This window comes from Carcharhinus amblyrhynchos, chromosome 12, assembly GCF_965287045.1.
Source record: "Carcharhinus amblyrhynchos chromosome 12, sCarAmb.v2.hapA, whole genome shotgun sequence".
Lineage (NCBI taxonomy): Eukaryota > Metazoa > Chordata > Chondrichthyes > Carcharhiniformes > Carcharhinidae > Carcharhinus > Carcharhinus amblyrhynchos.
In genome coordinates, this window is record NC_137335.1 from 85,984,482 (window position 1) to 86,002,175 (window position 17,694).

The window sequence follows — 17,694 nt, forward strand, 5'->3', positions numbered from 1 at the left end:
CAAACTTGCTAGAAATATAAAAAAGACATGAATTATCCACCAATTCAAATGGGTCTTGGGTGGGGGAGGGGGAGGTTAAACTCCCCCAAATAAGACGTGTGGAGAAGAAGGATTCCTACACTCCAGGAGAGAAGGACGTTGGCACCAGTCCAAATACAGGGCATATTATTTCTATCAGTGAGGGAAGGCAAAGAGGGAACGAGAATGTGGGAATGATTTACAGACAGGGAACCAGAGGTGGGAGGAAGTTTAATTTTTTTCTTTTTTTTTGTGAAATGTAGGATGTAGCCAGCATTTGTTGCCCTTGAAGTGGTAAGTCCATTTCATAGGAAAGTAAGACAGAAGACCGTAAGAATAGGAACAGGAATAGGCCGTTTGGCCCTTCAAACCTGCTCTGCCATTCAATTGGATCACGGCAGAATTGACATTCCTTACGTCCATTTTCCTGCCCTTTCCCCATAACCCTGGTTTCCCTTACTGATCAAATATCTATCTCTCTCAGCCTTAAATATACACAAGGACTCTGTCCCCACAGCTCTCTATGGCAAGGAGCTCCAAAGACTCACAAACCCGCCTGCAGAGATTAGAAATTCCCCCCCATCTCAGTCTTAAATTGGCACCCCTTTATCCTGAGAGGGTGCCCCCTGTTCCTAGACTAACTCCCATGAGGGGAAACGTTCTCTCAGCATTTAACCTGTCAAACCCCTACATGCTTCAATGAGATCACCTCTCATTCTTCTCAATTCCAATGAGTAGAGTTTGTTTAACCTTTTAACTTTTTAACCTGTTTAACCTTTCATCATAAGACAATCCCTCCAAACCAGGAGGGGGATTATCCTAGTGAACCTTTTTTGAACTGCCTCCAATGAAATAATATATTTCCTTAAATAAGAGGACCAAAACTGCTCACAATACTCCTGATGTGGTCTCACCAGTACCTTGCTCAGTTGCAGCAAGACTTCCCAACTCTTATTTTCCAATGTCTGGAAACAGGAGCCAACATTCCATTAACTTTCCTGATCACCTGCTGTACCTGTGTGCTAGCTTCCTGCATTTCATGCACAAGGCCCCTCAAGTCCTTTTGTGTTGCAGCTTTCTCCATTTAAGTAACACTCCATCTTCCAAAATAAACAACTTCATTAATATCTTTGTGGGGGCTTTTGCTAGTTCCACTGGGGAGCTTTTAAACTAGTATGGCAGGGGGAACCAAAACCTAGACTTAGATGGGTCATATTCAGGTCAGGAAATGCAAGGTAGAACATTAGTTAGTGATATAGTCAGTGACTTGGAAAGACAAAGGAAACGATGTTGAAGAAGTGTCCAGCGAAGGAAACCGATAGGATTAAGCTGTTTATGCTTCAATGCAAGAGGTATTACAAACCAGGCAGATGAACTAAGGGCACTGATAGACACATGGCAGCAGGATAAGAACATAAGAACATAAGAAATAGGAGCAGGAGTAGGCCATCTAGCCCTTCGAGCCTGCCCCGCCATTCAATAAGATCATGGCTGATCTGTCGTGGCTCAGTTCCACCTTCCCGCCCTCTCCCCATAACCCTTAATCCCCTCTCTTATCAAAAACCCATCAACCCGCGTCTTAAAAATATTTAGCGAGGCAGCCTCCACCACTTCAACGGGCAGAGAATTCCAGAGATTCACCACCCTTTGAGTGAAGAAGTTCCTCCTCAACTCCGTTCTAAACCGCCCCCCCTTTATCTTGAGGCTGTGCCCCCTGGTCCTACTGTCTTTTTTGAGCGGGAAGAGTCTCTCCACCTCTATCCTATCCATCCCATTCATCATCTTATACGTCTCAATGAGATCTCCCTTCAATCTTCTAAACTCCAACGAGTACAAGCCTAGTTTATTCAGCCTCTCCTCATAGCTCAACCCCCTCAACTCCGGTATCAGCCTAGTAAACCTCCTCTGCACTCCCTCCAAGGCCAAAATATCTTTGCGCAGGTGCGGCGCCCAAAACTGCACACAGTACTCCAGCTGCGGCTTCACCAATGCCCTATACAGCTGCAGCAAGACCTCCCTACTTTTATATTCAATCCCCCTCGCTATGAAGGCCAGCATCCCATTCGCCTTCCTGACCACCTGCTGCTGGGTTTTTGTGACTCATGCACAAGGACCCCGAGGTCCCTCTGCACCGTCGCCCGCTGCAGTTTTTCGCCACGTAAGTTGTTGTTGTTGCTATAATGGTAAACTGGCTAAAGGAGGGGTGAAATTGGCAGCACAATATCTCTGGATATAGAGTTTTAAGGCAGGTTTGAGTGAGTGACAATAAAGATGGGGGGGGGGAAGTATTATTTGTTAAAGAATCAATTCTGTTGGTGAGAAGGAATGACGTACTAAATGGGCTAACAAACAAAAGAACTTATGGGTTGAGCATAGGAATAAAAAATGGGAAGTCACACTGCTAGGAGTATACTGTGGACCCCCAAATAGTGAGAGGGAGATAGAAGAAGATATAAGTAGACAAATTTCTGCCTGTAGGAATAAGAGGGCAATAATAGTAGAGACTTTAACTATCCCAACATCAACTGTTGGAGAAAATTGTTGCTTTCAAACAAAGAACAAAGAACAACCCAGCACGGGAAACAGGCCCTTCGGCCCAACGAGCCCGCGCCGCTGCATCTTCCTACACCTACCCTGCCCTGTTGTGTATGTGAGTGGAACCCCTAATGTATCCAGATTCAGGGGAGAATAGTGTCAATTTGGTAAAACCAATCAGCCTAAGAGCACATCTTTGGGGTGTGGGAGGAAACCGGAGCACCCGGAGGAAACCCACGCAACCACAGGGAGAATGCGCAAACTCCCACAGACACCGGCCCAAATCCATGTATCTGCACAGCTAGCAGTGCTAGTCACTGAGCTGTTGCGGTGCCCGTCTGCTGGTCCAGGATTAAGCACACACACCGACACGAAGTACTAGGCCACTCCCGGAACCTCCAAGAGCAGCCCATGCACAACCCACCGTGTGCATGCCCCTCGTTTGACAACAAGGTGGACCGACACCTGTGGAATAAAAAGACAAAACATTAACATGTAACACAATCCAAAGATGTGCAGGTTAGATGGATTTGCCATGGTAACTTGCACCCTTAGTGTCATGGGATTGGCAGGGTAAATACTTATGGTTGCAAGGCTTGGGCCTGAGTGGGATTGTTGTTGGTGTTAGGGTGGCACGATAGCACAGTGGTGAGCACTGCTGCTTCACAGCACCAGGGAGCTGGGTTCAATTCCTGGTTTGGGTCACTGTCTGTGTGGAGTTTGCACATCCTCCCAGTGTCTGCGTGGGTTTCCTCCAGGTGCTCTGGTTTCCTCCCACAGTCCAAAGATGTGCAGGTTAGGTTAATTGGCCATGCTAATTTTCCCTTTAGTGTCCCGGGATGCGTAGGTTAGAAGGGTTAGCAGATAAATATGTGGGGGTAGGGCCTGGGTGGGATTGTGGTCGGTGCAGACACGTTAGGCCTAATGGCCTCCTCCTGCACTATAGGGATTCGACAGTTCTATGACCAGTCAAGGTATGTGTATATTTGCTAATGACACAAAAACAGGGGACCTAGATCAAACTGAACCAAGCAGGTAAAGCTCCATCGATATTGTCCCCATCAAACACTCCCAGGACAGGTACAGCACGGGGTTAGATACAGAGTAAAGCTCCCTCTACACTGTCCCCATCAAACGCTCCCAGGACAGGTACAGCACGGGGTTAGATACAGAGTAAAGCTCCCTCTACACTGTCCCCATCAAACACTCCCAGGACAGGTACAGCACGGGGTTAGATACAGAGTAAAGCTCCCTCTACACTGGCCCCCCATCAAACACTCCCACGACAGGTACAGCACGGGGTTAGATACAGAGTAAAGCTCCCTCTACACTGTCCCCATCAAACACTCCCAGGACAGGTACAGCACGGGGTTAGATACAGAGTAAATCTCCCTCTGCACTGTCCCCATCAAACACTCCCAGGACAGATACAGCACGGGGTTAGATACAGAGTAAATCTCCCTCTGCACTGTCCCCATCAAACACTCCCAGGACAGGTACAGCACAGGGTTAGATACAGAGTAAATCTCCCTCTACACTGTCCCCGTCAAACACTCCCAGGACAGGTACAGCACAGGGTTAGATACAGAGTAAATCTCCCTCTACACTGTCCCCGTCAAACACTCCCAGGACAGGTACAGCACAGGGTTAGATACAGAGTAAAGCTCCCTCTACACTGTCCCCATCAAACACTCCCAGGACAGGTACAGCATGGGGTCAGATACAGAATAAAGCTCCCTCTACACTGTTCCCATCAAACACTCCCAGGACAGGTACAGCACGGGGTTAGATACAGAGTAAAGCTCCCTCTACACTGTCCCCCCATCAAACACTCCCAGGACAGATACAGCACAGGGTTAGATACAGAGTAAATCTCCCTCTACACTGTCCCCGTCAAACACTCCCAGGACAGGTACAGCACAGGGTTAGATACAGAGTAAAGCCCCCTCTACACTATACCCATCGAACACTCCCAGGGCAGATACAGCACGGAGTTAGATACAGAGTAAAGCTCCCTCTACACTGTCCCCCATCAAAAACTCCCAGGACAGGTACAGCATGGGGTCAGATACAGAATAAAGCTCCCTCTACACTGTTCCCATCAAACACTCCCAGGACAGGTACAGCACGGGGTTAGATACAGAGTAAAGCTCCCTCTACATTGTCCTCATCAAACACTCCCAGGACAGGTACAGTACAAGTTAGATATAAAGCTCCATCTACACTGTCCCTATCAAACACCACCAGCACAGGCACAGCACTGAATTAGATACAGAGTAAAGCTCCCTCTACACTGTACCCGTCTAACACTCCCAGGACAGGTAGAGCATGGGGTTTGATACAGAGTAAAGCTCCCTCTACATTGTCCTCATCAAACACTCCCAGGACAGGTACAGTACAAGTTAGATATAAAGCTCCATCTACACTGTCCCTATCAAACACCACCAGCACAGGCACAGCACTGAATTAGATACAGAGTAAAGCTCCCTCTACACTGTCCCCGTCCAACACTCCCAGGACAGGTACAGCACGGGGTTAGATATAGAGTAAAGCTCTCTCTATACTGTCCCCGTCCAACACTCCCAGGACAGCTAATTCAGTGCAGAGGGGAGAAGGTGCTTTTTTTCCTTATTCTTTTTTTCTTTCTCCTTATTTTGTAAATGTTCATCTGCAGGGACAGTTCCAGAAAGCACCCTGGGGATGTAAGTGATGTAAATATCTACCTCAGGTATCTGCAGTGATGAACGAAAGTAAGAGTTTAATAAATTTTCTTAAATAATTTAGTTGCTGATCGAAATGCAGGTCAATGGGGTTAAGTGCTACACTTGTGAGATGTGGGAGATCTGTGACATTTCAAGTGTTTTGGACGACTATTTGGCGGGAAGTGCGCCCAATTGCAGCTCCTCACAGACCACATGGACCGGCTGGAGCAGCAGTTGGATACACTGAGGAGCATGAAGGTGGCGGAAATGTCATAGACAGGAGCTTTAGAGACATGGTCACACCCAAGGTGCAGACAGATAGATGGGTGACTGCTGGAGGCAGTCAGTGCAGGAATCCCCTGTGGTCATCCCCCTCCCTAATAAGTATACCGTTTTGGATACTGTTGGGGGATGGCCCATCAGGGGATAACAGCAGCAGCCAGATCAGTGGCACCATCGCTGACTCTGTTGTTAAGCAGGAAGGTACAAAGAGCACCAGAGCAATAGTTACAGGGGATCTATAGTTAGGGATACAGGCAGGCGCTTCTATGGATATGAAGGAGACTCCAGGATGGTTTGTTGCCTCCCTCATGCTGTGGAAGTTAAAATGTTCAGATTGAAGCTTCATAATTTGGAAGATAAATTGTGCAAAAGTTAGCGTTCAAATTAAAATTTCATGCTTTCTCTGTACAGCAGTGGAAAATGTTTATCAGCTTACTGACCTTCAAAAGGTGTCAGTCTCTGTTATTTTTTCATAGGCCCCATAACATTTTCCTTTTCAGTCTTCACCAGAGAGTGAGCAAGAACAGATTTTTTTCCATAACAAATATCAAAGGCAAGATATGGGGATATGCTACGCAAATGAAGGATGAGCAGAAGTCAATTTTTCATCGAATGAGAAAGGACGAAAAGTCAGGATCTAACTGATAAATACGTATGTCAACGAAAGATGTGAAAGATCTCTTGTTCCTGATTTGCTGTAATTGACTATAACTGCTGAACTCTCTGTAATCTCAGAACTGCTCCGGCCATCCCATGAATGGAGAGAGTTCTCCTTGGGTACAAGTAATTAAAGACCAGCGTTAGAACCAACTGAGTGCCTTTAGGTTGCTGTTACCCAAAGAACAACCTGTAGAATAGATAAAGGAGAACCAGTGGATGTGGTGGATTGGATTTTCAGAAAGGTTTTGATCAAGTTCCACACAGGAGGTGAGTAAACACAATTAGAATTCATGAGCCTGGGTTATATATAGCTACGGATGGAGGATTGGTTAACAGACAGAAGACAGAGAATAAAAATAAACAGGAGATTCTCAAGATGGCAGGCTGTTGCCAGTGGAGTATCACAAGACTAACAGCTGTTAAAAGTCTGTATCAGTGATTTGGATGTGGGGACCAAATGTAATATTTCCAAATATGCTGAGGACAGAAAGCTAAATTATGAAGAAGACGCAAGCAGATTTCAAGGCGACTTGAATTGGCTAAGAAGGATTAGGCAAGAACATGACAGAATATAATGTGAATAAGTGTGAAGCCACATTGGTCGATGAAACAAGAAAAGCAGAACATTTCTTGAATGGTGAGAGGTTGAGAACATAAGAACATAAGAAATAGGAGCAGGAGTAGGCCATCTAGCCCTTCGAGCCTGCCCCACCATTCAATAAGATCATGGCTGATCTGAAGTGGATCAGTTCCACTTTCCCGCTTTCTCCCCATAACCCTTAATTCCCTTGTCTATCAAAAATCTATCTACCCGTGACTTAAATATATTTAGCGAGACAGCCTCCACCACTTCAACGGGCAGAGAATTCCAGAGATTCACCACCCTTTGAGTGAAGAAGTTCCTCCTCAACTCCGTTCTAAACCACCCCCCCTTTATCCTGAGGCTGTGCCCTCTAGTCCTACTGTCCTTTCTGAGCGGGAAAAGCCTCTCCACCTCTATCCTATCCATCCCATTCAACATCTTATACGTCTCAATGAGATCTCCCCTCATTCTTCTAAACTCTAACGAGTACAAGCCTAGTTTATTCAGCCTCTCCTCATAGTTCAACCCCCTCAACTCCGGAATCAGCCTAGTAAACCTCCTCTGCACTCCCTCCAAGGCCAAAATATCCTTGCGTAAGTGCGGCGACCAAAACTGCACACAGTACTCCAGCTGCGTTCTCACCAGTGCTCTATACAGCTGCGGCAAGACCTCCCTACTTTTATATTCAATCTCCCTCGCTATGAAGGCCAGCATCCCATTCGCCTTCCTGACCACCTGCTGCACCTGCAGGCTGGGTTTTTGCGACTCATGCACAAGGACCCCGAGGTCCCTCTGCACCATCGCATGCTGCAGGTTTTTGCCGCGTAAGTAATAGTCCTTCCTACCATTATTCCTACCAAAGTGGACAACCTCACATTTGCCAACATTAAATGCCATTTGCCAGTTCCTGGCCCATTCGCCCAGCCTATCTAGATCCTTCTGCAGACTCTCCACACCCTCCGCGCAATTTGCCGTTCCACCAATCTTGGTGTCATCAGCAAATTTTGACACCATACACTCGGTTCCCTCCTCCAGATCATCTATATAAATGGGAAGTAGCTGAGGCCCCAGCACCGACCCCTGGGGCACTCCACTAGTCACCAACCGCCAATCCGAATAGCACCCATTGACCCCCACTCTCTGCCTCCTATTTGACAGCCAATCCCCTATCCACGACTTTCCCTTAATGAAACCGTGCTGCGTCTGCTCTACCAAACAATTCTCCTCAAGATGCCTCGCTATTTTCTCCTTGATCACAGATTCTAACATTTTTCCTACAACAGACGTTAAACTAACCGGCCTATAATTCCCTGCCTTTTGCCTGGCACCCTTCTTAAACAACGGCGTAACATTAGCCGTTTTCCAATCTTCCAGCACTTCCCCGGAATCCAGCGAGGTTTGGAAAGTAATCTTTTCTTTTAAAAAGTTCATACACCCATTTCCTACTGATTGTATAGGAAATGCACTCAAATTATTTTCAAATTATCTGAAGTTGATATACCTGACAGTTCCTTTTTCAGGCTTTGACAGTTACTTTCTAAAAGGTGCATTATCAGAGTCTGAGATATTCGACATTTCTGTTTCGTAGATTTTTTAACTTTCTTTTTGACTACTTGCTTTTTTCTCATCGTGTAATATTTCAGGAAGTATCTCATTCAAATTATCTGAACTGTTTGTTTCAAATGGGTGGCTGTCACGATCCTCCTCATGGTAGCACAGTGGTTAGCACTGCTGCCTCACAGCGCCAGGGATCCAAGTTCAATTCCTGGCTTGGGTCACTATCTGTGTGGAGTTTGCACATTCTCCCTGTGTCAGCATGGGTTTTCTCCGGGCGGTCCGGTTTCCTCCCGTAGTCTGAAAGGCATGCTGGTTAAGTGCATTGACCCGAACAGGCACTGGAGTGTGGCGACTATGGAAATTTCATAATAATTTCATTGCAGTGTTGATGTAGCCTTACTTGTGACTAATAAAGAAGGACCTTGGGGTCCGGGTCCATAGGACTCTTAAATCGGCCTCGCAGGTGGAGGATGTGGTCAAGGAGGCGTACGGTGTAGTGGCCTTCATTAATCGAGGGATTGAGTTTAGGAGTCGGGAGGTAATGCTGCAACTTTATAAGACCCTTGACAGACCCCACGTGGAGTCAGTTCTGGTCGCCTCACTGCAGGAAGGATGTGGAGGCTATTGAGAGGGTACAGAGGAGATTTACAAGGATGTTGCCTGGATTGGGAGGCATGCCTTATGAGGATAGGTTGAGGGAGCTGGGACTCTTCTCCCTGGAGAGACGAAGGTTGAGAGGCGACCTGACAGAGGTTTATAAAATGTTGAGAGGGATAGATAGGGTGGATTCTCGGAGGCTATTTCCCAGGCCTGAAATGGTTGCTATGAGAGGACACAGGTTTGAGGTGCTGGGGAGCAAGTACAGAGGAGATATTGGGGGAAAGTTTTTCACTGAGGGTGGTGAGTGAGTGGAATCGGCTGCCGTCGGTGGTGGTAGAGGCGAACTTGCTGGGATCTTTTAAAAGACTTCTGGATGAGTATATGGGATCTAATGGCATTGGGAGTTACAGATAGTTCTATGGCCTGATAGGTATGGATGTGATTGGCACAACTTGTGGGCCGAAGGGCCTGTTTGTGCTGTAGTGTTCTATGTTCTATGTAGTAAATAAACTTTAACTTTTGATTCTTGTCTGTTGGATAAGCAACTCATTTTTGCTGTCTGAGACTTTAATATTTCTGAATTTTCTCTTGCTTTGCTCACAGTAATGCTGGAAGAATTTAGTATTTCACTGCTGGAGACTCAGAGTCATAGAATCCTTACACAGCAGAAGGAGGCCATTCAGCCCATCGAGTCTGCACTGACCACAATCCCACCCAGGCCCTATCCCTGTAACCCTCCCACATAATTAGGACAATGTTGGCATGTTGACAATTGTACCTTCCATTATCCAACTGGCAAAAGCTTCAATGAGATTAAATAGTCCTGACCAGAAGTGCACCATTATTCTGCCCACTGAGCATCCACCACCTCACCAATTACTTCACCCATCCATTCATCTTCTGTTAACTTCAGGGAGATGCTGGCGTAGTGGTAATGTCAATGGGATGGCAATCACGAGGCCCAAACTAATGCTCTGGGAATATAGTAGGATTTGAATTCAATTAAGAAATCTGGACTATAAAGCTAGAATAATTAATGGTGAGCATGACAACTATCACCGATTGTCATAAAAATCAGATTCACTGATACCTTTTAGGGAAAGAAATTTGCCATCAGGTGACTCCAGGCCCACAAAAATGTGGTTAACTCTCAACTGCCCAGTGAAATGGTGTGGCAAACCATTCACTTCAAGTGAAATAGGCAACAAATGTAAAGGATTTATTCACCACTCTATACACCTCTTATTCACATTAGTTTTATTGAAGAGTAGATGCTAAGTAATGCAAACAATTTATCATCATAATAATCAAATTACAATAAAATTGCTTCTTAGAACCATAGAACATTACAGCACAGAAACAGGCCTTTTGGCCCTTCTTGTCTGTGCCAAACCATTTTTCTGCCAAACCATTTTTCTGCCTAGTCCCACTGACCTGCACTTGGACCATATCCCTCCACACCTCTCTCATCCATGTACCTGTCCAAGTTTTTCTTAAATGATAAAAGTGAGCCCGCATTCACCACTTCATCTGGCAGCTCATTCCACACTCCCTCCACTCTGTGTGAAGAATCTCCCCTGCAATATTCCCTTTAAACTTTTCCCCCTTCACCCTTAACCCATATTCTCTAGTTTTTTTTCCTCCCCTAGCCTCATTGGAAAAAGCCTGCTTGCATTCACTCTATCTATACCCATCATAATTTTATACACCTCTATCAAATCTTCCCCCATTCTTCTACGCTCCAGGGAATAAAGTCCTAACCTATTCAACCTTTCTCTGTAACTCAGTTTCTCAAGTCCCGGCAACATCCTTGTAAACCTTCTCTGCATTCTTTCAACCTTATTAATATCCTTCCTGTAATTAGGTGACCAAACTGCACACAATACTCTAAATTCGGCCTCACCAATGCCTTATACAATCTCACCATAACATTCCAACTTTTATACTCAATACTTTGATTTATAAAGGCCAATGGACCAAAAGCGCTCTTTATGACCCTATCTACCTATGACGCCACTTTTAGGGAATTATGTATCTGTATTGCCAGATCCCTTTGTTCTACTACACGCTTCAGCGTCCTGCCATTTACCTTGTATGTTCTACCTTGGTTTTTCCTTCCAAAGTGCAATACCTCACACTTGTCTGCATTAAGCTCCATTTGCCATTTTTCAGCCCATTTTTCTAGCTGGTCCAAATCCCTCTGCAAGCTTTGAAAACCTTCCTCACTGTCCACTACACCTTCAATCTTTGTATCATCAGCAAATTTGCTGATCCAATTTACCACATTATCATCCAGATCATTGATATAGATGACAAACAACAATGGACCCAGCACCGATCCCTGCGGCACACCACTAGTCCCAGGCCTCCACTCAGAGAAGCAATCCTCCACTACCACTCACTGGCTTCTTCCATTGAGCCAATGTCTAATCTTGCACAAGGTTAGCCCTAATGTCACATGATCAATGCCAAACAAGCCTTCACACATTTGACTTATTCTCACATTTGACTTCTTTTGATTTGGATATAATTGCTCTGAGCACTGCTGCCTCATTGGTAGACAAACCTTAAATCAGAACACAATATCCTTCTGAATCCTGAATTTAAGATATATGTAGAGTTCTTTGATAAAGTGATCAGGAAGGCTGATGAGGGCAGGGTGATAGATGGACTATATGGACTTCAGTAAGGCCTTTGGATAAAGTTCCAAGTTGTAGGCTTCTCTGGAAGGCTAGATCACATGGAATCCAGGGACAGCTGGCAAATTGGCTTGATGGTAGGAAGCAGAGGGTAATGGTGGAAGGATGTTTGTCAGACTGGAGGCCTGTGACTTGTGGCATGCCTTAGGGCTCAGTGTTGAGTTCTTTGTTATTTGTTATCTATATCAACAATTTTGATGAGAATGTACAAGGCATGATCAGTAAGTTTGTAGATGACACTGAAATAGGTGGTATTGTAGACAGTGAGGAAAGTCATCAAAAATTGCAGCAGGATCTTGATCAGCTGGGGATGTGGGCTGAGAAATGGCAAATGGAATTCAATACAGATAAGTGTGAGGTGTTGCATTTTGGAAAGCCAAATCAAGGTAGACTTTCACAGTGAATGGTAGGACTCTAGGGAGTATCGTGAAATAGAGTGACCTTGGAGTTCAGGTGCATGGTTCTCTAAAGGTGGAGTCACAGGTAGATAGGGCATTGAAGAGGGCTTTTGGCTTGCTAGTTTTCACCTGTCAGGGCCTTGAGTGTAGAAGTTGGGAAGTTATGTTGCTGTTGTACATTTCATTGGTGAGGCTGCACCTGGAGTATTGTATTTAGTTTTGGTTGTCTTGCTTTAGGAAAGATCACAGAAATCTTATAGTGCAGGAGGAGCCATTTGGCCCATCAGGTCTGCACCAACAACAATCCCACCTAGTTCTTAACCCCATAACCCCACATATTTACCCTACTAATCCTGCTATCCTACGCATCTTGGGCCACTAAGGGGCAATTTAGCATGGCCAATACACCTAACCTGCACAACTTTGAACTGTGGGAGGAAATCCATACAGACAGTGGGGGACTTGCAAACTCCACACAGACTGTGATCCAAGCCAGAAATCGAACACAGGTCCCTGGAGCTGTGAGGCAGCAGTGCTAACCACTGTGTCATCCACATGTTATTAAACTGGAGAGAGGGCAGAGGAGATCTACAGGGATATTGCCAGGACTCAAGGGACTGAGTTATAAGGAGAGATTGGACAGGCTAGAAACTTTTTCTTCTGAGCGTAGGAGATTGAAGAGTGATCTTATAGAGGTGTATAAGATTATGAGAGGCATGGATAGGGTGAATGCACTCAGTCTTTTGGGGTTAAGGAATCCAGAATGAGAGGGCAAAGGTTTAAGTTAAGATGGGAAAAAATTAATGGGAACCTGAGGAGCAACTTTTTTTTTTACACAGAGGATGGTATGTGTATGGAATGAGCTGCTGGAGGAAGTGATTGAGGCAGGGACATTGACAATGTTTAAAAAGCATCAGCCAAAGACATGGATAGGAAAGTTTAAAAAGGATATGGACCAAATGCAGACAAATGACGTTAGCTTAGATGGGCATTTTGGTGGGCGTGGACCAGTTTGGGTCGAGGGGCCTGTCTCCACGCCATAGATTCGGTGATTCTATGAAAACTAATGAAGGCGTGAATTTAAGTTTTCGATGTAGTCTTTGAGACACCAAGGCACAAACCCATGGAGATTATAACATGGACCATCCAAATTTAGATAATTAAACGATTAATATGTTAAATTAAGTGAATTGTAACTGCTACACTTAAAGTTGTATAGTAAACATACAATCAATTATAACTGTCTGTAAAATAATAATAAATGCAAAGTCAACTGCAGAATGTTGAAAATGATTAATTAGAATGCTAAAAAGCCAGCATGTTACGTGAAGCAAAGGAACACTCTTATTGAAGCTTCAGGTTTGATTCATTTTTTCTAAAGTTTTGACATTACTTTTATCGATTCTGTCAGTATCTAGCTCTGCCTGAGATTCACCACAAAATATCAGTGCTCAGAGAGAGCTATCGTTGGAGCTACAAGGGAAAAATCTCTCCTGTGTTTTAAAACCTGAAGCGGATTAAGCAGGAGGCAGGAAATGAGGGTCTGATTATCTGTTTTCAATCCATATGAAGAGAGAAAGCAAATTGAATCTTGATTCTTCTCTATGCTCCTCAATAGAGAAAGCAATGTAGTATACCATATGATGCAGTTTGTAAATAATGCCACTTATTGGCCTAATTCTTATGTCCTAACTATGTAAGAGTTTGATCTGGTCCACTATGTGTAACTAGAAGATGTATTGGGACAGATATATTCCATTGACCAACATACTGAATGAATGTCACTTGTATCATTCCATTGTTCATATCAGTGTTTGGCAGAAAAAGAGAGCACTCCGTATTCTAAAGGATGAAAAATCTATTTATGCTGAAGCCCAGCTAATAACTCGAATAAAAATGAATTTAAGCATTGTTACAGAGACAAATTCTAACATGGAAAATACTATTTAGCTTAAAATATTGTTTCAGAAGGTCTGAAGAGTGATCAGTGTGTGGAATGGACAGAGGGACAAGGTAATGGGATTGGAAATCATTGAATGCTGCACTAAGGGAACTTTAGTGTTCCTGAAAGGATGAACTGAGATGAGCTGAATTAACTTAATCATTCTTTAACAGTACTTTGAAATCCTCTTATTTTGTAAACACCTGCCCCATTCACAAACAGCTATTTGCTCGCTCCTACTAAATGTCAACTAAAACAGCATCAATTTAATTTTTATATCTCACAAGAGGTTCCTGCTAGATCACAGTGGTCTTCAGCGAGGGTGGCTCGGTAATAGTTCTTAGACATATTGATCCTCATCTTGTTTTGACATTTCCAGAATTGCAGCTCGTGTGCTTTCTGCAACAACATCTTGAAGCTCTTTGGTTTCCTCCGGAGTGGCTGGTGGCAGCAAGGCTTTCATGCTGTTAATTCTGCGTAGTCTTTCCTGTGCCTGCTTTTCAAAATCCTCTTTGTTTTTTCTAACAAGATCTTCAATGGCTTTCGAAGCTTCATTGCAGTCTGTTCCAAATTTGTCATGTTCAGCTACAAATTTAGTTTTGTCTCTGTTTGGATCGAGGCCCATTAGCTTTCCCAAACTATTGACACGATCCATCAAATGATTGGTGGAAACTTGAACATAAGTTTCAGAAATCATGTATACAAGATTTGCAATATTGGTGGCTTGAGAGACCTGCGTGTACAACAGATCTTGTCGGAACTTGTTGTGTGAATAGCTGGAAGATTGCACAGCCTTTTCACTATATTTAATGAAATCATTCAGCGATTTCCCCATGGCGGTCTCAATCATGTTTGACATCATGGTGAAGAACTGGACCATCTTACCCCATTGTTCTTTCACACGACCTAATGCATCCAATCCTTTTAGGAGCATATTCACAGTTTTATCAAAATCAATTTCCTGTATCTCACAGTTTCTCAGTGTTTCCAGTACTTCTTCAAGCTCTTTATTGTTCTTCTTCATACTTTCAAAGCTTTTCTCATACATTTCCTGTGAAAATCGAAGCTGTGCTGAGGATTGTTCCACCTTGAATCTGGCGTTGTTACTGGCCATTCTCAAACCACTATTTTCATTTGACTGAGCTTTAGCCATGTGTGGTGGAGTCATCGTTACACCCATGGATCCAGTAGAAGCCTTGCAGCGAGATGCAAATTTAACTGATTTCTTCTGTATTTCTCTGATGTCTGCAGCCAATTTTTTCATTGCTTTGTAATCAGTTTCCTTGAAATCTTCCAGTTCCTTGCATATTGCAATTCCTGCTTCACAGATCTCACAAGCTTCATCCTTCTCCTTGCAATCTGTTCCACTTTCAGCTTCTTGCTGAAATTTCTCAAAATGCTCTTTACAAAGTTTTATTATTGAATTCCTGCCCTTCTGATTTCTTTGATTCTTCAAGTCAATGTTGCCATCCTTGTCCAGGAAATTCTGAAGCATGGATGCAAAATGATGCAGAATGTCTGATTTAAATATGATATTGTTGAAGGATCCTCCAGCATTCTTGATTTTGGAATCTTTATCCAATTGTTTACAATCATAGTGACTTGAGCTGAGTATTGCTTTGAACATTGCTCCAGTGCAAACAGCTTTGAAGCAATCGGTAATTGTTTCTACTATACCCATTGCCACAGCATTCCAGCCAACAGGTACAGAATCCATTGCAGCTTTATAATCTTCCTGTGCTTTCTTCATCTGTACTTCTATATTTTTGTGATACTCTTCCATCTTTGCCTTTGCCTCTCTTGCTGCTTTTTCCTTCATTTCAGTCATTTCTTTTTTGATTTTTATTTGATGTAGTTGCTCCTCATATACTACTTTCGAATTTGTGCACGCCTCCAGTAACTCATTGATCAGATGAATGACTAAGTTGAACTTGTCCTCTACACCTTGTGCCAGTTTCAGGCATTTATTTGCACAGATTTTGATGTTGCCCAGAGGGATTGGGAGACATTTTTCAGTGATTTCAGGGTCATCCTGCATGATAAACTTCACAGCTTCCTTCATGTCATTTGGGACTGTCAGACTGTGAAGCCGGATTTGGTCCATGTTCTTATGAGCTTCCTGAAAAGCCTCCCAGCCCCAATTGCTTACTTGCACCAAAGAGGCACGGAAAGATTTGGGGTATTTCATATACTTAAACCCACCAGTAGGTGCATTCTTGTCTATTTCAAAATCTTCTCCAGCTGAAATGAAAATAATTTCCCCTAAAATGGCTACAGAAAGTGGACCAGGCATCAAGAACTGTTCCCAGTTACTGTATGGTTTTAAGAGTAATTCAGTGTCCTTCCTAACATCAGATGCTTTGGTGATGGCTTTTAAGGCATTGTTACTGTTTCCTTGTGATAAACATTTAGATTCCTTGTCTGCCATGGCAACGAATCTTTTTCCTGCAAGGAAAATGGTTGTATTAAAAATACATTATTTTGCCACTTCACTTTAAAGAGGTAAATTATGTGAGTCTTACAATGCTGACCTCATCTCAGATACAGTCAGCACATGACAGCAAACCATGATGTTTTTTATTCATCCATGGGATATGGGTATTGCTGGCTGGCCAGCATTTACTGCCCATCCCTAGTTGCCCGAGAGCAGTTGAGAGTCAACTACATTGCTCTGGCTCTGGAATCATATTTAGGCCAGACTGGGTAAAGATGGCAGATTTCCTTCCCTAAAGGACACCAGTGTGATGGGTTTTTCTGACAATCGACAATGGTTTCATGGTCATCAGTAGATTCTTAATTCCAGGTATTTTTTATTGAATACAAATTCCACCATCTGCTATGGCAGGATTTGAACCTGGTTCCTCAGACCAAGCTGAGGTTTTGAATTAATAGTCTAGCGATAATACCATTAGGCCATCACCTCTCCCCCTCTACTCACTAATAAATGCCAGATGAGTAAAAGACCCTCCCAGCAAGATGGGGTCCCAACTACTTGGGGACTCACTGAATTTGCTCTTAATTAGAACTATAGAACCATAGAACATTACAGCACAGAAACAGGCCTTTTGGCTCTTCTTGGCTGTGTCAAATCATTCTTCTGCCTAGTCCCACTGACCTGCAACTGGACGGTATCCCTCCACACCCCCCTCATCCATGTACCTGTCCAAGATTTTCTTAAATGTTAAAAGTGACCCCGCATTTACCACTTCATCTGGCGGCTCATTCCACACTCCCACCACTCTGTGTGAAGAAGCCCCCCCCAATATTCCCTTTAAACTTTTCCCCCTTCACCCTTAACCCATGTCCTTTAGTTTTTTTTCTCCCCTAGCCTCAGTGGAAAAAGCCTGCTTGCATTCACTCTATCTATACCCATCATAATTTTATATACCTCTATCAAATCTCCCCCCATTCTTCTATGCTCCAGGGAATAAAGCCCTAACTTATTCAACCTTTCTCTGTAACTCAGTTTCTCAAGTCCCTGCAACATCCTTGTAAACCTTCTCTGCACTCTTTCAGCCTATTAATATCCTTTCTGTAATTTGGTGACCAAGACTGCACACAATACTCTAAATTTAGCCTCACTAATGTCTTATACAATCTCACCATAACATTCCCATCTTATACTCAATACTTTGATTTATAAAGGCCAATGTACCAAAAGCACTCTTTACAACCCTATCTACCTGTGACGCTACTATTAGGGAATTCTGTACCTGTA

General features: G+C 43.8%; 1 protein-coding gene across 1 annotated transcript; it reads right to left on the minus strand.

Moving 5' to 3' along the window:
* Nucleotides 1-14,316: 14,316 nt before the first annotated feature.
* On the minus strand, nt 14,317-16,404 carry LOC145350479 (uncharacterized). The gene has a single exon (XM_080199678.1). It carries the CDS (start codon nt 16,402-16,404, stop codon nt 14,317-14,319), a length of 2,088 nt encoding a protein of 695 aa, XP_080055804.1.
* Between the last annotated feature and the right edge of the window lie 1,290 nt (nt 16,405-17,694).

Coding starts and splice junctions, on each gene's coding strand:
- LOC145350479 (XM_080199678.1), bottom strand. CDS start 16,404: ATGGCAGACAAGGAATCTAAATGTTTATCACAAGGAAACAGTAACAAT.